Source organism: Enoplosus armatus, chromosome 5, assembly GCF_043641665.1.
Source record: "Enoplosus armatus isolate fEnoArm2 chromosome 5, fEnoArm2.hap1, whole genome shotgun sequence".
NCBI lineage: Eukaryota > Metazoa > Chordata > Actinopteri > Centrarchiformes > Enoplosidae > Enoplosus > Enoplosus armatus.
The window spans coordinates 4,331,223-4,352,884 of NC_092184.1; the positions used below are offsets into that span (position 1 = coordinate 4,331,223).

The 21,662-nt window shown below is 40.6% G+C and overlaps 2 protein-coding genes and 3 non-coding genes across 6 annotated transcripts; all 5 read left to right on the top strand.

Moving 5' to 3' along the window:
- LOC139285692 (uncharacterized) lies at positions 1-14,195 on the top strand. Of its 2 annotated transcripts, none has more exons than XM_070906310.1 (10): positions 1-239; positions 3,756-3,902; positions 5,774-5,868; positions 6,700-6,785; positions 6,966-7,182; positions 8,106-8,221; positions 8,549-8,660; positions 9,951-10,152; positions 10,810-11,139; positions 12,001-14,195. In XM_070906310.1, the coding sequence occupies exons 2-10, from the start codon at positions 3,784-3,786 to the stop codon at positions 12,137-12,139; spliced, it is 1,416 nt and encodes a 471-aa protein (XP_070762411.1). In that variant the 5' UTR covers positions 1-239; positions 3,756-3,783; the 3' UTR covers positions 12,140-14,195. The 2 variants fall into 2 exon arrangements, with proteins under 2 accessions (XP_070762411.1, XP_070762413.1); XM_070906312.1 differs by lacking the exon at positions 1-239 and adding an exon at positions 352-533.
- A 1,257-nt stretch (positions 14,196-15,452) lies between these two features.
- rps3 (ribosomal protein S3) lies at positions 15,453-20,923 on the top strand. Its single transcript, XM_070905679.1, has 7 exons — positions 15,453-15,502; positions 16,603-16,733; positions 16,968-17,061; positions 17,729-17,823; positions 19,381-19,568; positions 19,806-20,009; positions 20,849-20,923. Exons 1-6 carry the CDS (start codon positions 15,473-15,475, stop codon positions 20,003-20,005), a joined length of 738 nt encoding a protein of 245 aa, XP_070761780.1. The 5' UTR covers positions 15,453-15,472; the 3' UTR covers positions 20,006-20,009; positions 20,849-20,923.
- Positions 17,354-17,502, top strand: LOC139285950 (small nucleolar RNA SNORD15). The gene has a single exon (XR_011597370.1). It is a non-coding gene; the product is annotated as a small nucleolar RNA SNORD15 (small nucleolar RNA).
- LOC139285948 (small nucleolar RNA SNORD15) lies at positions 18,830-18,979 on the top strand. Its single transcript, XR_011597369.1, has one exon. It is a non-coding gene; the product is annotated as a small nucleolar RNA SNORD15 (small nucleolar RNA).
- LOC139285947 (small nucleolar RNA SNORD15) lies at positions 20,388-20,536 on the top strand. Its single transcript, XR_011597368.1, has one exon. It is a non-coding gene; the product is annotated as a small nucleolar RNA SNORD15 (small nucleolar RNA).
- Positions 20,924-21,662: the final 739 nt, after the last annotated feature.

Sequence of the window (21,662 nt, forward strand, 5' to 3'; positions counted from 1 at the left end):
CACTGCTCGTGCTAACAAGCCCAGGTCTTCCTCTTTACAAACCAAACACGTCTGAGCACTTTGCTCAACAATCCTCGCAGAGACAACAGCAAGCAGACAGTCTGACCGCACGGTGAATCATCATCATCATCATCGCGTTGTGTCAGTTTACAAAAGCAACAGCCGCGTCCAGCAGCCCGCCCGCCCGCCCGCACCCCTCACACAGCCGCAGCGGAGGAGCCGCGGAGACGCTGAGGCAGGTAGTTGACGACAACTCATGGTAACATGTAGAAATAGCTGCTTGATCCGCAGTTTCGGTTATAACCAACCGCAGCGTGCCTCTTAAGCCAATAGCGGATTGTTACGAGATAGAGGAACCGAAAGCTGCCTGAATGTATTCAAACTGTTTCTTAGTCCTTTTTATCTTTGTCTACCGGCTGAGACCGGCAGCCCGCCCCTCCCCTCTCTGGTAGGCTAACCCCCTACCTGCAGGCAGCAGAGGGAGCAACTGACTGATGTCTTTCTCTCGAAACTTCGCTCCGTGTCGCGATCAGGTCAGGAACATTATTTATATATTACTGACGTTTTAGATCTGTTTCCAGCGAGGTGTTATTGAGTGCATATAAAGTGACTTTACTGATGCTGCTCTCATGTTGGGGGGGGGGGGGGGGGGGGCGTTTGCTGGTGTATGCTGGTGACCCGTTGGTTTAAACTGGAATTTGTGCTGGTCTTGCTGGTGACCAGTTTAGACCCAGTATTCTGATTGTTCCGTTTGTGTTCCGCGACCCTTCTTCACCAGTGACTGTTTTGACTGTGGCAGATGTCTTCATCGGCTCAGCTATCTATTCGTCTATCGCGTTGGCAACAGGGCTATCTGACCGCACCAAGCGTCCCTTTCCCGGCAGCAACTTCTTCCCGCTTCCCCGGGGGGGGTAAGCAACCGCTTCAGTGTTGCCCCGTCTTCCTCCGTCTCAGCAAATACGTTTTCAAACAGTACCCTGCTAGTGTAATTACTACACTACTACTGACAGCACTAGAAATACATAGCTGTATAAAACCTTCTTTTTCAGGCACTCAATCAATATCATACTAATAAGAGCAATCGGAATAACATGCAAGTAGTAATGAGTAAGTAAAAGTGACAATAAAGATTAGTAAAAATTGATCTCAATTTATTGAAATAACGGTGATAATACAGTAATTATAAAATCAAAAACGTACAAAGCTATTTCCTGTTATTCCTTGATTGGACCTGCAAAACTGGAATTCCACCCAACTCTACAGACAAGACAACCTCTTAGTGTTTACTTGTAGCCAGTAAATTCCAGCACACCCACAAACTATCACTGACTACATCTGCTATCTGATATATGTCTAATACCCTCTGTGGAAGTGTGTCCCAGTTCTATGAAATATACCAACAATCAAAAGTAAACACTGCACTAATGTTGAGACAGGGCCCGTCCGCCTTGTCGTCACACTCAATTTGGCCTTGGACAGAGAAAAAAACCCCCCATTAACATGAAGTGTGGGGGCCATTGGTTGCATTGAGCCATTCTCTAAACAGCCTCAAGCAGTAGTGTCACATTGACATGTTGTACATATTTTCCCACTGAATCTACAGGAAGTCAAAACCAGGCGCAGTTTCTCATGTAGAAAATGTATTGCTGTCGTGTACATACAGACCTGATATACAGGTGGCTGACAATTCAGGCGTGGCTCAGTGAATGAAGTGTAAACACTGACAAATGTTACTGATGACGTCATCACAAGGGTTTTCTTAGGGCTATTTCACAAAATCTAGATAGCGGATTTTCCAGTTATCCTGGCTGAATTTAGCGATGACTCGGTTTTATGAAAGCAGTGGCACATAAGTTACCATGGAGATTTATTCTGTCCAGCTAGCCTGCTCCAGACCAGGCTAGCTGCCAGGCTTGATTAATCCTGGTGCCCTTTCTGTTCAGTCACTCTGATGTGGAAACCATGTGTTTTTACAGTTATTCCATGCTCTTATGTATGTATTTTGCCTTATTTTTTCTAGCTTGCATTAAAATACCACAGGTAGCTACATATTGCCACTCCATTAAGTAACTGCTGTATTTTAACAATGGGACCATTATTATTTTTTATAGTTATTCATGTGATAGTCATTGTCAGGTTTCATAATTGTATAATCCGCCCAAATTATGGTCCCAGTACCAATGACTATATGAAAAAACAGGGAGAAGTTGTCTGCCGCAGAAGTGCAAGACAATATCAGACAGTCTACACAACATACAGATAGTTGTTTGTGTTCCATGCACAGTAATACTGGAATAATGTACCTTGTATTAAGGGAGCAGTTTCTGTAGGTGTGACATAGTCAGATTAAAGAACATAGTCAGTCATATATATATATATATATATATATTTATATTTATATATACACTTAGAAACAATATATCATTTTTTGGCATTTCTGCTTATTATGATAGTGAAAGCTGGAGAGAGACAGGAAAGGCAGGGGAGAGAGAGGGGATCACATGCAGCAAAGGACCCGGGCTGGAATCAAACCCTGGCTGCCTGGCCATCCTTGATATGGTTCACACTCGTGGTTCACACATTTACAGTATACAGTTTCATACTGGATACTACTATGAAAAGTAGTATGCAGTATGTAGTACATACTGCATACTGTGTTTGTGGGTAGTACGTGGTAGGCGGCACAGCCGAGACCATGAGAACTGGCAGTGGTGGAGGAGGTACTCAGATCCTTTACTTAAGTAAACATAACCATACCACAATTTAATACTCTGTTAAGTAAAGTAAAGTAAAATTGCATTCAAAACTCTACTTGAGTAAAAGTACGACCAGCAAAATGCACCTCAACTATCAAAAGAAAAAATATTATACATTATACAGAGTGGCCCATTTCAGAGTGTAAAATGATCGAGAGCGAAAGATGACATTTCTTTAATCTTTTTGCTAACATTACCGTCTGAAAGTGTTACACGAAACGATAGAAAAGGTGTAAATTAACTCTGAAATATCAATCTTGCTGTCTCTTCACCCGACTTAACGTTCTGGTTAAGTCAGTAACGTTATGTGACGTTATCCTCACTGGAACACATATTTCTGTGTAACATTCATTTAGATCAAGACAATTAATGTTACATTGCAAGCTTGAATACATCCAGTACACTATCAAACGGTAATGTTAGCTAGGAAGTGGTTGAATGCAGATGTTTGAGTTAGATTTATCATTGGCTTTTTTTTTTTGTAGGCCAACCTGGAAGTTAGCATTGCCCTGGCTCCCTTGACAAACAAAAGCCAATGGGATTTGGATTATTGTAGAAAATAAACTCTGTGGCAAACGCAAGTTTATGATATTTACATGTTTTGTCAGCAAGATAATCTTGACAAATGAACACCACTTGGAGCATAAATGCAATCCCAGAAGTAAAAAGCTAATGTTAGGCTATAAACAGACTACATAGTCATATGGTTTAACTAGTTGGCACTGACCATTTTGTCCTGTGCTATAAGCGGTTGTTGGTTTGTTCTGTCCATCGCTCTCCTACTGTGTGATGAAATGAACACTGCAGTCCCTACAGACTACAAGCAGGACTTCTTGTCTGGTTCTTTCAACATGGTTTTGGAGAGGATGCATGCTCTTATTGCCCTAATTCTTTCTCTATGCAGCAAGGCTTCAACTTCCTGTAGCCATTTCTCCACTGAGAGAGCCAAAGCATCAGAGGGAAAAGATAAGAATCACTAACTTCCTTCTGCTTGTCCAGGTTTCTCCACCTGGACCAGGGAGACAATATGTTCACGATGTGCCACAATCACCAGCAGCTGCCTCCACGAAAGATGCTCATACTGTTGATGTACATCACTCCTGTCATCACCATGCTCTCTCTCACTCTGATGTTCTGGACCTACAGGTGGATGAACTTACTGATCTGCTTTAATACGACAATAATTCAAATATCTTGAGTTTCTTTCCACCAACTCTAACTGTGGCATATTGGAACTACTTTTACTACTTCAGGTGGAGAAGGCGATATTAGCGTGACTTAAATGTGCAGCAAGTATTAATGAAGGTGTCAGCAATGTTTCACTTTATCAAGCTTCTCCGTGTATTTGATTTTAAATATACAGTGTGGGAATATATCACTCTAGACAGAAAAATCTGGATTTCTCACCACTAATGAAGTTTGATTTTAAACACTGAACTGGTGTTTAATTTAATATTCATTTATATCCATTAGATTATGTGTTAATGGCAGAACCAAAAATAATCTAAAGAGTAGTAGAATTTGAGGTGGAAAAAAACTATTATTGAACGTCATTTTTTCCAGCATCTCTTTTCACCAGTTTAAACCCATTCAACCCAACTATATGGGAGCATATGTCCACCTTTGCTGACCTGAGGTTATTACTGATGCAGCGGCAGAAGAGGAAATTGTGTCATATGCACCCATTTCACTGTCATTTTGGTGGTATGAGCTACAGAAGCACCATTAGTTGCTCTGATTCGGGCATGGAGACCTGCATGTCTTGTTAAGTCACTTGCTGAACCACCAGGAAGTAGATTTTGGCAAGATTTCCCCCCCGTAGGCCCATTCAATAATCCTGCATGAGTATGCTTTCAGTTAGCATAACTTCCTCATACTGATATTTGTTGTTGGGTTTTATCAGCACATCACAGCCGAAGATACATCATTGGTTAGGAATTTACTCAACTTACTTCCTCATTTGACTTAAAACATAAAACACATCACATCACATCTTCATTATTGCTTTGGGAAATGCATGTAAAAAAAAAAAAAATAGAATAGAATAGAATAGAAAAGCATAGAAACTCTCATAGAAAACACTCACTCACTCATCACAGTTGTGCCAGCAGGGTAACAGGAATTCAGAGGTGGATACAAACGCAAACAGCTAAGGCAGATCTGGTGCAGTTCAGCAATGTATTTTACACAAAATGTACCACGTCTTACGGGAAGGTGTGGCAGGCAAGGGTCAAAACCACAGAAGCAGTCCAATACAGGCAAAGAAATCCAATAAGAAGCTGGCAGGAGTCCAAAGGCCAGTACAGGCAAAACTCACAGGTCAGGGAGGCAGAAACAGATTCCAAATACAGATCTCAGGTTGACTAATTAACAGACCAGCGGCAAGAGAGCCGAATGCAGCCGGAGGAAGGGACAGAGAACCGGACTGTGACATCTCTGAGCTGCCCTTGTTGGCTACCTGGTGTTTTATGATTTCTTGATAAATAATGGGAACTCACTTTCTGATATTCAATAGTGTGCCTAATCGTTGGCATATGATTGCCCGAAAGCAACCAAGTGCTCTTGTCCGCTGTTCAGTTGCAGAAGATTTATCTGTGCAGTGTGTTTGGTTTTGTGATATTCGCGTAAACTCCTCTTTTTTCCATTGAGGTAAAATGATCTCATATGTCTTATGTAACAACTTCTTATTTCCTGGGGGTATTGGGGCAGGAGAGAACGTGTAATAGGTAGAGCTTGGGCAGATTCCGCTGACTATCATAATAAGGAAGGTTTTCCCATGAATTTATTTTGCAGATGTTCTTTGCCCTCAGCAGACAAGACTCACAATTTGTCGTAATTGTACGTGTCGTTTTGTTTTAGAAATTTGCTGAAACGACTGGGAGGACAGTCTCTTTAGTTTCTAAAAATGCACCTGAACAATGGAGAAAAAAAAAAAAAAAGTTTAAAATTTCATGTCAAGAAAAATGTGATTAGGTAAAATGACCACCTCACCAAAATCCTTTGCTGTGGATCCACAGGCCTGAGAGGAGCTTCCAGTACTACAGAGCAAGCTCTGAGCTTCAGACCATAGTGCGACCAAAAGTGGCTCCACGATGTGGTTCAGTGACTATAGGTAAAAAAAACATTACTGAATGCTGCTCTATTGAATGTCTTTGTTTGACATCTGTCCTTTCCTCTTCCTGTTCTCATTGGCTGCCATTTATTATCTAACTTTCTATATCCTGTTCTATGCAGGATGTAAATCATAGTAACAGTATAAAGGACAGTTATCAATCCACAGTAAAATGTCCAAAAGTTGGGTGAGTGTTTCTATGGAAGCCCAGAATTCATGTTAAAAAGTGAATCTGTTTATACGCTAACTACCTGTAACCACAGTAACAGTGATGTCATGGGGTCATGGAGTACACCGGTACATCACTACGGCAAGATGAGAAGTTGCAAAATGTTCACAATCTGCAAAATACTCGGACAAAGATTTTCTTTTTTTCCTACAATATCTGCTCTTGCAACTAAACTAAACTAAACTAATCTGGCTGTGATCACTTAACATGAACTGAATAGAACTGAAAAGACTAAACTGGCCTGATAAAACAAACACTACTACAAACCTAAACTACAAATAAAACAAAACAGGACAATTAGTGTATCAGTTTAAATATTTTGACAATTTAACCAGAACAAAAAACCCTGAATATCCTTAAAACAAGAAATCCCAGGCCCCTCCAGGATGTGGCGGACACATGGTGCAGTCTGATTGGCCATAGTCTGACTCATCGGCTGCTGGGATCGGGCAAATATTTCAGTCACCATTCTCCTCCCCTTCCTCTGTCTGACTACAATAGGTTACAACGATAACAATAGTGACAATGATCCTTTTATTGTGCGATCACAAAATGTCAAGCACTTAGGCACCATCTCAGTTTAACATTTTTCACTCATGCAGTTCCTTGGGAACAAAAGGTGGGAGTCAACAGGACGAAGACGGTGCTGGTATCGGCTTATCAGGAGCACCGCACAGGAAAAAATGAGGTCAGTGAAGAGAGCAGGGCACCAACTCTGCCAAGTTTTACTCCCTGTGGTGCTCAGTGGATGCAACATGGCAATAATACAAGTGGGTTCTGTGTCCACAATTAAACATGCCAGGATAAAAAGGTTCATTTTAAGTTTACATGCTCCCCATGATTACTTATTCTTGTCTTCTGGTGCCAGGTTCGTGTTATTGCAGTGGTGTTGAGGAATGAGACAGTGGCCTATCGCTGCCTTCTGTGCTGTCAGGAGCAACTGCACATCTCTAATGGTGTCAGCAGCACCCACAAAGATCACTTTGACTTTGCATATGGGACAGCAGACATCATGTGTCCTCTCCCAACAGGCTGTGAGAGCCCATCTCATATCACTGTGACCACTGCTGCAGCTCACTCTGAAGGTACTAAAGGTTTTAAGCCATGAAATCTTGTCCATGGTGCCTAAAAAATGAATCCTGTTGATTTTGTTGATCATCTGACTTTTCTTGTAATGCCACCACTTACTTTCATGCCTCCACTCTGGCAATAGCCGTGGCCAGAGTCATTATTATATTTTCTGGTTGTGCGTCCGTCTGTCCCGTTCTCTTGAAGGCGATATCTCAGGAACGCCTTGAGGGAATTTCTTCAAATTTGGCACAAACGTCCACTTGGACTGAAGGATGAACTGATTAGAATTTGGTGGTCAAAGGTCAATGACACTGTGACCTCACAAAACACGCTTTTGGCCATAACTCAGGAATGAATGACTATATTTCACTGTTGGTCGGACAATGAATTGCTGACACTTCTAACTCAAAGGTCACTATGACCTCAAAATGACAAACACGTTTTTGGCCATATCTTAATGATGTGGATGACATTTATTACCCAAAAGGTCAAAGGTCAATTTGACTGTGGCATCATAATGCCGGTGTCCATGGGCCTTCCCTGATGTTATCGTCAGTGGTTGGCCTTCCCTGCTGCACGTGTGTGGTAGGAAAATACAACACATCCCTTCCACACCCTGAAGAGTTTATTTTAGGTCACAGGTATTTGCTGTGGTGACCTTTTGATCACATTTATGTTCAGGTGGTGCCAAAAGAAGATCAACAGTGGAAGGCCTCACCCATTTTTACTGGTTAACAAGTAACTGTTTTAACTATATTTCAATGAATGTCTGCAGTGTTTGATCCACAGACATCTACAGACATTTGGTATCTTCCCTGGTGATGACTTTATTCAGGTGTTTCATACTCCTCCTATTTGAACGTACTGTACTTTAAGAGTACTGTAAAGAAATTTGATTGTCAAAATGTATCTGTGGTTCTTTTCTGTGGCCACTTAGATAATCCTGGCTTGGAGTTTTTGGAAGTGAGAAACCGGGAGGCGAAAAGTGACTCCTTTCCTTACGAGTTCACCGTCTGCCTCTCCACCATGTTTGATTTCACGAACGTGCTGCAGGTAACGCCACATAACACAGTTACAGTTTCAGCTTCTTTCAGTTCTTTTTCTTACTTTGTTTTCTACAAGTACAGGCAGAAATGAGAAATGCAGAAGAACAAAATAGGACAGACTAATCAGACTAAACTTCCTCATCTTGCTTCTTTCTTTCTTCTTATGCTAATTGCTTATATGCTATTATTTTCATGCCTTGCACCTTTCCATCATACATGACAGTTAGTCCAGAGAATATTCCCTCAATGCTTCTTACTATTATTTGCCTTTAATAATGGAGAAACCAAGACTTATTCTTGAGTGTGTCAACTAAATACCTGTGTTGTATTGTAGCTGGTCCAGAGTTTGGAAATGATGCAGTTACTGGGGGTGAACAGAGTTGCTGTCTATAAAACCAGCTGCAGCCCTGATACACAGCGCATACTGGACTACTACACACGCAAAGGTGAAGTATGGTGGAGGTGGAGTATTTTTTGTATGTGTGTGATTGTGCTGCCTCCTCTCACAGCACTAGCAACTGCAGGAGGGGTATGCATTCATTTCTCATACTTTCCCTTTCAGCATCATTGTGTGAACAGTGTGAGCAAAGCAACCAAAAACACAATTTTCCCTGCCTTGACTTCCTTCCTTCAGCTCCCAGGAGGAGTTGGAGGAAGTAAGGATAAAAAGTTCTAATGTTTCCTCAATAGCTGGAAGTCATCCCTGGTCACACTGATACTGATCCCAGTATCATCTTGACTTGGAAGACCATGTAAGCCCTGACAGCACAACACTATCTAATAGCCAGAAATCCCCTGAATACCTGGATTTACTGGCTTGTCAGAGAAAGCAGCTGCCTGCTGCGGCAGGAAACACTCTGACACATTTACTGACTGAACCACCGCTACAAAACCAAACCACAACTAGCAGCTAAAAGCTCAAGCTGCAGAGTTTATGATAATTCTCTGTGGTACTTCAAGGCTGTAATGCTACAGATTTCAATTGTTTTGATAAAGATGTCAGTCAATCATTTGCCATTTTTCATTTTTCATCATTTTTCTATCATGCCATCCCATCATGATCTCATGTTGCACACAGCACAAGTAGTTCAGTAACAGCAGGACACAGCAGGACACAGTAAAAGGAGTTGGTCATGTAGCTGAGGAGTTGGAGGTGTGCAGCCTGCAGCTCCTCCTCTACCTTCTCACTGCTCCTGACTCTTCATTACTCCCTGCGGTATTTAAAACTGATCCACTGACCAAAATGACCATGTCTTGTTTTGTAGATGCATTTTTGGTGAACGATCACTGTCAGTGCTAACCTCAGAGACAAATTCATTGTGTGTTATTGTGACTGCTTCGCAATAAAAGCCAGGTCAGTGCTTTTATTGTGAAGCAGCAGCAGTAGGACATTTTGGGTGAGCATTAGCAGTAACTTAATCCAGCTCTGATACGACTGTAGGAGAGTAAACAGTGAACACTGAGGCTGATATCAGTGAAAATTACAAATAGCAACGCTGATAACATGCTACATTGTTTCCTGTGAATCCATCATGTGTAGTTAGACAATGGCGGACTCTGCCAGTAATAATGGAAATACTTTATTGACAGGTAATTACTTTAATTGGCTATTGCTGGGAATTTCATCATTTCATTTCATCTATTTGTCAAGTCATTTCCCAGAATGTCACAAAAATGCTAAACTCACACCTCTTGGCACGTGTCCTAATCTAATTCTTTAAATGTCTCCTTCTCAGGTTTAGTAGAGGTGATTCCTTGGTCTCTGTCCAGATTTCTGAAAGTGTCTCGAGGCTGGCTGCCCATGCACGGTCCAGGTGACCTCCACTACTTAGGCCAGATTCCTGCTCTCAATGACTGTATTTACAGATACATGTACCAGTCCAAATACGTGGCCCTGCAGGACATGGACGAGCTCATACTGCCCCAGTCAGTCAACAGGTAGCGCTTTCTTTAGGAAAGGAGACACATCATTGTTTAATGTTTGTTTATAGTCTTATGTCTTTCTAAAATTCAATAGAATATCAATCTCAGAAGAAGAAAAGTAGACACGTGAGACAAATGTCTTTATAAATCGACCTCTGGGAAATGATCCCTGGTATCAAATTAAGTTCCTTATTGACTTTTTATGATACACTGACTCATCTCAGATCATACACGCCTGAGAAGTTGTTACAAGAATTTGTAAACATTAATAAAGCATTACTTTAGATCTCCTTTTCAGAAGAATAAAAAGCTAAAAAGATTGACATGAATGAGTAAATGTATGAACAACTAATTAAAGGATAAACTATTTTAATTATTCATTATTCAATTATACACATTAGATTTCATTCATAGGTGTGTTTAAAGTGGTCCGTAGATTTTACTACTACTTGAAATGCAGTATATCTTCATGTGATCACAATTACCTTTTAATTATTTATAATGTTATTGTTGCTTCATAGGAGGAGTTATAGATCTGCAACACTTAGCTTCCAAGTTCATTATAGTGTGCTACTGAGTGTTATAAAGCATGTATTAATTGTTTAGATTCTGCGTATGAATGTAAATGGGCGGTGTTTAAAAAGTGTATTTTTTTGATCATTCTGTTACCAGCTGGTTGGAGCTGCTGCCTCTGCTGGAAAATAAATACGGCGCTGACAGGTGTTACATGTTTGAGAATAACGTGTTCCCCAACACCGTCATGCGGCCTCCTCCCGCCTCCCAAACTCTGCCCCTGCAGAGCCCCGGCTGGCAGAATTTGTCGGGGGTGAACATCCTGGCTCACCTGTACCAGGAACCCATCATCACAGAGACTCATTTCAGCAACTTCAAGATCATTGTCAACCCCCGAATTGTGTTCTCCACGAGTGTCCACGGACTGCTGAGCTCAGTGAAGGCCTGCAGCTGGATCGACAGGAATATTGCACGGATGTACCACACAAGGTAGACTGATGGTTGTTTACTTCCTAATCACTTCCTATATGTGGTGGCACTGTTATTTGTTGGGAGAATGTGACACAATTCCTCCACATCATTGGTTCAGGTAGCTGCAAGAAAAACAATCAATAAAACAAACTTGCGTTCTGCTGAAAGAGTAAACGTGTTTATCAAACAGACCCACCAGGCTGGAGTCATTTTAGCAAGTGTTTTCGATGTGAGGTCCATGTAAATAATAGCAGGAGACATGTTAACTGAGGTTTGTTATGTATTCTGTTGGATTCACTAAGGTCTCACAGTCTGAGATGGTGAGTTTTGTGGGGAACAGGCGTAAACAGCGCAAATAGGATTTACACGACAATGAGAAAAGTTGTAGTTGGAGAGGAAATCGAAATGACATCAGATAGTCGCACCCCCAAAATATCCAGAGAGCTGCTTTTGGGAGATGTTTTCATCAATCTATCATTGTATTACTGCAGCACTGTTTTGTCTTTTGATAAGATATTTATTTAATGCATTCCGCTGCACTTATTCTGTTGAAACAGTTTTGGATGCAGTAGATTACTATGCCGTGTAGTTATGTTCCCAATTTCAAAGATGAAGCGTTTAGAATTTGCTACAGCTCTGAGTCTTTGCCATAGAAACAGTAGCTGGGGCAGATGAGTACTGCAATAAAATGTGCTTTTCGCCAAATTATGAAAAACTAAATTTATAACTAGATTATCCAGGAGAACCCTAAATTCTAATCAGGAACGTTGAGGTTATTATTAAAAGAAATCTCTCAAATGCAGGTTTGAGCACTCTGTGTTGCTCGTGTTTAGCTCAGTTTGTGTATGACAGTTGCATCTCTGCTTTTTCTCTGTGCAGAGCTGCGAAACAAACCCACTTGACACCAGACAAGCTGATTTATGACGGCCGACTGCTGAGCTTCAGCTCCCAACTCATACCAACTGTCAATACTGTGCTCAGAGAGATTGGACTTCTACCAGAGGACAGCGTACAGTAGCATCTGTACCTATCTGTGTGTGTGTGTGTGTGTGTGTGTGTGTGTGTGTGTGTGTGTGTGTGAGTGAGTGAGTGAGTGTGAGCTTGTATTACTCATGTTGTGATGACATAAATCTGTTTACACTGTCACATTGGGGGGACTGGCCTTCCTTATGGGACCAAAACGCCAAAAGTCCCCGTAATGTAAATCATGTACGAAGACTTAGTTTAAGGGTTAGGTTAAGGTCAGGTTAAGTCTCCAGGAAATGTCATGTCAATGTAATGAAACACACACCTGTTGAAAGGTCTGTCTGAGGGTTAGGACTTGGTCCTCTGGTTAAGGATCTCTAGACTCGGCTTTGAATAATTTCCCCCCAAAAAGTTAAATTACCTTAATCTTAAAATTGGAAACTTCTCCTTTATTGAAATTGAAAGGATAATTCGGCTTTATTATTCCCACGAGTAATAATTACATCGTACTCACTAAGCTAATTGATAAGATCTGGGAACATAGTGACATTTCTAAAAATGAGTCAGATGAGGTCAGAAACAAGCAGCCAGATGATTAGACAGGTTTTAAACAAACATTATTTGGAAGAGAAAACAAAAGCAAACAATTAACTGCTGTTTGTTAACATCCATCACAGTTTACACACCCACTTCCTGCTTCCACTCTGAGCTACTGTACTTGCTGCACAGTTTTTCTGTGCAATGACGGATATTGTTGTTTTTCTTTCAAACCTTTTCGTCCGATAAGTCAAATTATAAAAATACTTAACCTTCCATTCGGAGGCTTTGTAATCAAATTGTGAGCTAAACTAACTGAAGCAAAACTATGCTCTAAGGTATTTGTGTGTGTGTGTGTGTGTGTGTGTGTGTACGTCTTCTAAAACTCAAGACAAGTGCACTTAAAGAGAAAGCTTAATCTTTTTAACTCAGGGAGAGAAATCATTCCACAGGGATTTATATTATAATCATTTAACAGCCTGATATACGAGGACTTTATTGGAAGATTAAACTGACAGTGAGTGAAGATTCACATTCTTGTTCAAGAACACTGTAAAGGACACATTTAGACAACATATTGCTTGTCGAGTGAGCCAAACTTGTGACCCTTAAGTTTTGTAACAGGATCGCGGAGGAAGCCCAATGCACTGCATAAAGAAAATGAGGAAAATGCTTTAAGACACACAACAGAACTGAACTGCAAATATCTTCATAGAAACAAATAAGTGATTACTTCTCGGAAACATAAGCAAACAACCCAACAACTGTTATCTGACTCTTATCATGTTAAAATCTGATTGGTGTGCAGAAACACAGCCTTGTCCTTTAAAAGTGGAGGAAATGTATCACGTGGCTCATTGATTATACTGATCTGTGTTTGGAGCTTGTGCATCTTACTATTTTTTTTCTTTTTTCTTATAGGAGAAAGGTGAATGTATGTTTCTGTCAGAAACACAGTTTCTAAAGACTTGACTGAATGTTTTGTATCTATGGTAGCATTGTTCAAAAACTCTGAGTGAAACTCATTTTATAATAAAGGCAGCTTGACTGAGCTTAATCTTTTTAACTCAGGGAGAGAAATCATTCCACAGGGATTTATATTCTAATAATTTAACAGCCTGATATACGTGGACTTTACTGGAAGATTAAACTGACAGTGAGTGAGGATTCACATTCTTGTTCAAGAACACTGTAAAGGACACATTTAGACAACATATTGCTTGTCGAGTGAGCCATGTGATTACTTCTTGGAAGCTTATCAAAAGCATGTGAATTAAATGCCTCTTAAAATATGAGAAACACAAAGGAGTTGTGTACAAAGAAGCAGAAGGAAGAATTAATTTGCAAAAACAGATATCTCCGTTTTTGTTTATGGACTCCAAGGAACATCAATCAAACTGGCGTTGGGTGGTTTTAAGATATCTCTCTTTATTATTTTCATAAATCTTGGTTTTTTTTATTGCGCTCTTAAGGGAATATTAATCAAACTGCTGCTGATTTTATTTTAAGTTATTGTGTAATGTCATTCATGTGACCTACTGTAAATTATCAATAAAAGTTTTGGACTGGAAGCCAATTAAATGTCCCATCGTCTTTAATAAATTAATTTTAATTTTGCAGACATTAAACTTGTTTATTTAACTTTTCATGCACACAGGAATATGTTTTTAGGCCGGCTGTTAAAAGGAACACTTTTAGAATCACATCAGTCAACACAATGTGTTAATTCAGGGCCGGCTGATGATATCGATCATGCAAATGTTAGGGGAACCAGGACTCCCACAGGAAACATGATGAAAACAGACAATAATTTTACATGCAAATTGTGGAGATAAAAGCGCCCTCCATGTTGTCAACAAATTGTTTCCTTGCCTTTCCATCTGCTCAAAACACCTCGCAAGCAAACTCAGATCTCTCCAAAAATATAAATGAAAAAAACCCTTTCTTCTGAGTTTCTTGTGGCTTCCTCTCAGAGAGGCCAATACACATTTTATCTAGGGCAGATTCACATGCACATCAAAATAAAAAGGGCCGATTCTTAAAAAAGGCTTGTTGATTTTGGCAACATATTTTTGTGCTCCCCTACTGTGCACACATCCTTGGTATTCCTACAGATATCAATAACATTAATACTAACATGACTACCTCCAAACGTTTATGCTATTATCTATTGTTATGCTTAAAGGGTGTGGAGTCTCTCACTGAGACCTCTAAAGAGCAATTACATAATCATTTGATCAATATTTCTCTTAATTTGTTTCTAATTTCTTCAGTTCTTTATTTTGAACGTTTTGGCCGGAAGTTTTACTGTGTTATCACTTGCCATGTGTTGCCTTGATGTAGTTCCTCTGTGTGACCACTGGAGGGCAATAAACACTTGTCAATCATCAGCTCCACCACCATCAAGGCAGACATGATACCGTTATCTCCAGACCAGAAAACTGTTGTTAAACAGTACTTAAATAATATAGTTTTTAACCAATAGTTGTGTTATTTGTAATAAATCCAAAATACGATGTATTTTTAAAACACCTGTGCACAATATTCTCCGTCTTCACAGCGGAGCTCTTATTGTACTCAACAATACACAGAATATGTATTTTGTTTTTTATTTATGACACTAGAAATAATTCTAATTTTTTTCTGCTATATAATCTTTTATATGATCTACTGATAATACTGAAAATACAGTTTTCCTGCTTGGGGTATCGATAAGGAAATCAAGCGTGTGGCGTCTAAAATAAAACTACAAGTCCCAACGACAGCCATCGCCGGAAGTTAGCCATTTTGGTATAAATGCATTTCCGCGTACTTTGAGGGTCCTTTCCTGCCTACGGCCTATCGGAAGATGGCGGTGCAAATCTCCAAGAAGAGGAAGGTTAGCACTGTTTTACCCCCGTTTTACTCACGCAGACAGCAGGTTCATGTAAAAATGGGGTCATGTTGGTTTGGATAGAAGCGTTTTGTGTTCTTCCCGGTGTTAATCGAGCCTCTCCGCCACTGGCCCGGGGAGGATTAATCCAGATTCTGCCGGCGCCGCGTCCTCCTCATTTGGCTAACTAACATGGCTCTGTCCGCCGCTACCGAGCATGAGTTATAAACCGGGACCAACAGACATGATCCCCGTACTCGTTTAAAAGTTGGATTGTGTGCAGGGCAATCATGTCAGACTTAACACATTGTGAAATATGCTATCATCACCTTTTTAAACCTAACGTTAGTTTGAGATATCCTAATGTGACTTAGCTGCTAAGTTAGCTTCACAGTGAAGTGAACGGGACCGAAAGCTAGTTAGCTAACGTTACCCTACAGAAACCGGCAGTTAATGTCAGTAACGTTTGATTAAAACATCCAAAGAAGTGTAGCTATTTTTAAATTATATTTTTGACCGCAAACGACTCAGTAGCATCGTATTTTGGTTTATGGATTTTCAAATATAAGAACAGGTCTGACATGTGGTTCCAGTATTTTTGGTGAATTGAGGAATAACTTATCATAAATAGGCTAAATACATAGTTGACCTGTTACGAGGCATCATTACTTGAATCCTTTGTTTGAACTAATTAACAAGTGGTGAGTGATTTTGCTTTTAATAGGTACCAGAGCTTAATTTCTGGGCTTCTATCTGTGAATCTTAATGTGACCGCACTTGTTATAATTCACCTCGTTGTATTCACTGTCTGTGGGGCATCTCTAGAGTTTGTCCTTACAGCCTTGACTAGATCTATTTGAAAACTAATTTATGAGAATTAAATAAAACATATATAAAGACATGAGCAGTATTTTAGGTTGTAGTTTCCAGTTTATTTAATGAGTGACAAATGAAGCACCACTGCAACTCATTCATTCAGCCTCTACTGACCGAAACACTGTAATAACTATTATTACATTCCAAGTTTTAAAGGCGCTGAGTTCCATGTGTTTGTTCTGGGTGATCAGTTTTATTGTATGGAAGCTGACCCTGTGCTCCCCCCTTAGTTTGTCTCAGACGGTATCTTCAAGGCCGAGCTGAACGAGTTCCTGACTCGTGAGCTTGCCGAGGATGGCTATTCCGGTGTGGAGGTGCGTGTGACTCCAACCAGGACCGAGATCATCATCCTGGCCACAAGGTGAATGTACAGACTTTATTATTGTAGATGTACCTGGGATTGTGATTTGTTTTGCACTATCAATGCACTTGTCAAGCGTCATTTCTAGCAGATGATGAAAGCACGCCTTTCAATATGTTGGCATTTCAAGATCATGGCTTGGTCATAATAACAGCAACTGTAAAGATTTTGTTTGCGGATGACAGCTGACCTTTTTTGTCCAGGAACACAGTGTAACGTCTTAATTGTCTTCAGGACCCAGAATGTCCTGGGAGAGAAGGGCCGTCGGATCAGAGAGCTGACTGCTGTGGTCCAGAAGAGGTTTGGCTTCCCTGAGGGCAGCGTGGAGGTAAGGAAACCAGGACAAATTGCATGAAGAAAAGTACTCAAATCTTTTAAGTGACTAAGGACAAACGTGGTATTGTGGTCATGAAAGTGTTTTTCTATTACTGTAATAAATAAAATAAGAAGTCAAATCCATACATACTTGTGCACAATAGCTACAGTGTTTGAATTTGTATAAATTGTTGCAGATCAATGTACAACACATGACCACAATGATTAGTCTATTACTAAAGTCAATTCATGCTAAGATTGAAATGAATGCAGGTACAAAGTCTTCAGAACCTTGATTGCCGTCCCTTCAGTGATGATACGATGACGAGACAGAACAGGACTCAGTCTGGCTCTGTGGATTACTGGTTCAGGTCCACGTTCTGTGGTTCTGCCCCAGTTCCTCAGATCAGGGAGTCTTTTCACATGAAGACACAGAGGCATTTGTCTGAGAAGGGTCGACGCATCAGGAGTGTAGCAGCCCAGAAAGATTAACGTAGTAGTGAGATTTCCTTTTCTTCAATCAGGATGCATGTGAAGTGTAGGAGCAAATTCACGTGTCTGCATTCAATCCAATATAACAGTGTTACTATCACCCACCTAGGATCTAGGAGCCATTTTGGCCCAGACCAGTAGTTTTAACAATGGCCGGATGTTTGACTGAACTGTCTTTTCTCTTTTAGTTGTATGCTGAGAAAGTTGCCACTCGTGGTCTGTGTGCCATCGCTCAGGCAGAGTCTCTGCGCTACAAGCTGTTGGGAGGCCTGGCTGTCCGCAGGTAAGCAATGCTGGACAAAAACTGGTAGAATCTACAGTCCCTTTACTAATTCAACATGCCACCTACTGTCTTTTATTGTTGCAGCTGTGTGGCATAAATTTGTAGCTTACATTGAAGCTTCAGTAGGAAGATTGTCAGTGTCTCTTCACTGTAAGAGTCAGATTTGAGAAATGTGGAAAAATCTTGTCGTATTTCACATATCAGAAATGTCACTTTGCTAATCGCCCCAAATTGCATTCCAGTTTCCAGACTTCATAGAGATTCGGACCTAGAGCTGATAGCTGCCTTTCTTTGTATTGAAGTCCGCACCCTTTACAACAGACGGTTCAGAAATGTGGTCTTAATTTAAATAATGCATGTAGCCTGTCAAACCTCAGGCTATACTAGGATTAGTTGATAAAAATCACATTCTTTTTTTTATTCAAAGAATCGTTGATACAGATGAGGAGTTAATGGGAGCGAATAGTTGTTTTAAGGAGTTATGGCAATGTAATGGCTGTAGTTATGTCATAGCTGACATTCGCCTCCTCAAACATGCAACCACACATCTGGCCTTAGGCACACGGAGACGGTGAGGATCGGTCAGTTTGGGCTGCTTGTTTTCTCCCACAACTTTCTGATGCTGGTGGAGATTGTTGACGGTGAAAGCAAAATGAAGCAGGTTGAAGAAAGACATGATTGTACATAACCCTGAATAGTAATGTAAACATTTGGTTTGTGAGAAAGAAACAATGATTATCTGTCCGCAGTTTGAAAATATAACCAATATCTGTAGACAGACAATAAACAATACTTTGATTTTCACAATGTAAATAGTAAAGACAATTGGAGCATAATAAATTAAAAAATAAATATATTCTGGCATGCACGTCTTAAGCAACCAGTTTGACATGTTTATGCTGAAGTGATTTTAATGACCGAGTCAGAAATGTCAAGTAGAAACTGGCCTCTGCCGTCTTGTTTGCTCTCAGGGTGAAGTGTTTGTTCAGTGTCTGAGTTTTTGTCCCTTCAGTGATGATACGATGACGAGTCGGAACAGGACTCTTGTCTGGTTCTGGTGGTTACTGGTGCAGATTCACGTTCTGTGGTTCTGCTCTGGTTCCTCAGAGCAGGGAGTCCTTTCAGTTGAAGACATCGAGGCATTTGTCTGAGAAGGGTTGAGGCACACACACCTGATGACCTGATTTAAAATGTTGTAGTGGAGAGAACTAGGCTCTTTGAAGGCCTGTCAACAGGAGGCTTGTGCAAGTTGGTTCTGCTTGCAATAGTAACCAAGTATTAAAGAAGTTAGATTGTACCCAAACTAAGGCTTATAATTAATACCTGCTTTCACCAGATTTGATTGAAATGTTTTAATCAGTTCTACAGTCAGTATCTACAGTGACACTGCTGTTAATTCCTTGCGTTATGTTTAAAACCAGTCTTTCAGTCTTTTCATCGGTGTTGTAGATGTTGTATTTCTTGGGTTCTTGACACACACTGTTGTTGAACTGGAAAACGGACTGTGCTTGTCGGTAACTCATGGCATGTTCTATTCTTACTCCTCCCCTCTTTCAGGGCATGCTACGGTGTCCTGAGGTTCATCATGGAGAGCGGCGCCAAGGGCTGCGAGGTTGTGGTGTCCGGCAAGCTGAGGGGTCAGAGGGCCAAGTCCATGAAGTTTGTGGACGGCCTGATGATCCACAGCGGAGACCCCGTCAACTACTACGTCGACACAGCAGTCCGTCACGTCCTGCTGAGGCAGGGTGAGTACAGCTCGACAAGGCACACAACAGCAACATTAAAGAATTAACACGTATGGGGTTTCTGCTCTGTCTCATTGGTAATATTTTGAAACCTGTGCCGCTATGTTAACCTGATTATTGGTACTGAAACCAAGGATTGTTTGAGATCCAGAATTATTTGGAGGAGGATGCATTTTTATGTTGGCTCTTTGTTGCCACCAGTACATGTTTATTGATGTGCTTGTTGGTCATCCTCAGGTGTGCTGGGCATCAAGGTGAAGATCATGCTGCCCTGGGACCCCAGTGGCAAGATTGGCCCCAAGAAGCCCCTGCCCGACCACGTCAGCATTGTGGAGCCCAAGGAGGAGACCTTCCCCACCACACCCATTTCTGAGCAGAAGGGGGCCAAGCCAGAGGTGCCCGCCATGCCCCAGGGAACACCTGTACCCACCGCATAAGAGGGTAAGAAACGGCAACATCTTCAATTGTTTGTTTGTTTACACTGAGTCAGTGTAATAATCATTCTATTAGGATAATGGGCACTTCAAAATCATTATCGTGATGAAAAGATAATGGCTCAATATCATGAAATGACTGATCTCTATAATGCTCCTAACCACTGCAGCTGCTTCCATACGGTGTTATAGCACAGAAGCTTTGTCATGATGGTAGTGAACTGGGTGTCTTTTTTTTTTTATGTGTAAATTTGATACAGTTATTACATACTGTAGGCCTCTGACGGTGGTGAACAATAATGGTTAATCTTTCCACTTAATTAGAGTATCCATCCAATAACCATAAGCAGGCAGTAAACAGACAAATTATAGTCTGTTTTTGTCCCTTCAGTGATGATACGATGACGAGTCGGAACAGGTCTCAGTCTGGCTCTGGTGGTTACTGGTGCAGATTCACGTTCTGTGGTTCTGTTCTGGTTCCTCAGAGCAGGGAGTCCTTTCAGTTGAAGACATAGAGGCATTTGTCTGAGAAGGGTTGAAGCTTTATATGTTACCTGTCTTAAAATACCTGGGAAGAAGTCAATGTAGGTGGTGTATACCAAAAGCAAAATATAGTACAAATATAGCTAAATTCTACCTACTTTCTCAGGATTTACTTGAAAAGCTTTGTTAATACACTTAATTGGCAGTAGCTTTAACATAAACACTGTTCACAATAATGCTTTATGTAGAATAAGTTGTAAGATCTGTTTATACTGTTGTATAAGCCCGAAATGAAACAAAACTGAACCTGTGAACTGTCACCGTCAATCATAACTTGTTTTGTAATTCTATTTTGTTTTACAGGTTTTCAAGCGTTCCACCAGATGGAAGCAAGAGCCTGTTTTTTGTGTACAAAAACAATAAAACCTGGAAAATACACTTAACATGTTGTGGTCACTTTGTTTCACAGTCTTGAACCCATGAATAGTTTGGGAATTAGAGTTAGTTTGCTAGTCACTCAAATGGTTTAATCTTTCAATACTTGAGAGAAGATGCACAAATGAATTAGCAAACTAAAGAGTTAATACATTATCTGACATGCTCTTGATGCCCTCTGTTCTCAAGGTTTTTGGAATGTAGAATGTGTTGGAAACTTGGAAAAGAGTATTTGCCCTTTTGTTTACTCTGGGTAAAAGTGACTACAGTAGTACAATCTGCAGAGTTTGAGTGAGACAGTTTAGTCACATGATACCTACCTGACAGAAGTGAGATCTCTCACTGTGCTCCATTTCCTGGCACCAGAAATGCAGTCCACATCTGCAGGACATTTTCAGGGTTCATGAAAGTACCATAAAACACTGTCATCCAAATCCATGAAACGGCGGTTACTGGACAACCAAACATGCTGTCGTAATCTGCAGTAGCAGTATTTTGATGTGTTTTGTTTTGTTTTTTTTTACATGCCATCAACCTGCGAGGGACTGCAATCAATTCTTTTAGCCAGTCACTTTATAATGAAGGTTTTTATCCACATTTAAGAGATCATTCATTTGAGTGCTCAATGTTGATAAACGTGTGACCCCCATGTGATTCAAGGCCAAGAAAATGGTCAAAGATTTTACTGCTGAGTGACTCATCTTCTCAGCACTAAAGCATCATGTCCGGGTTAGACCACGCC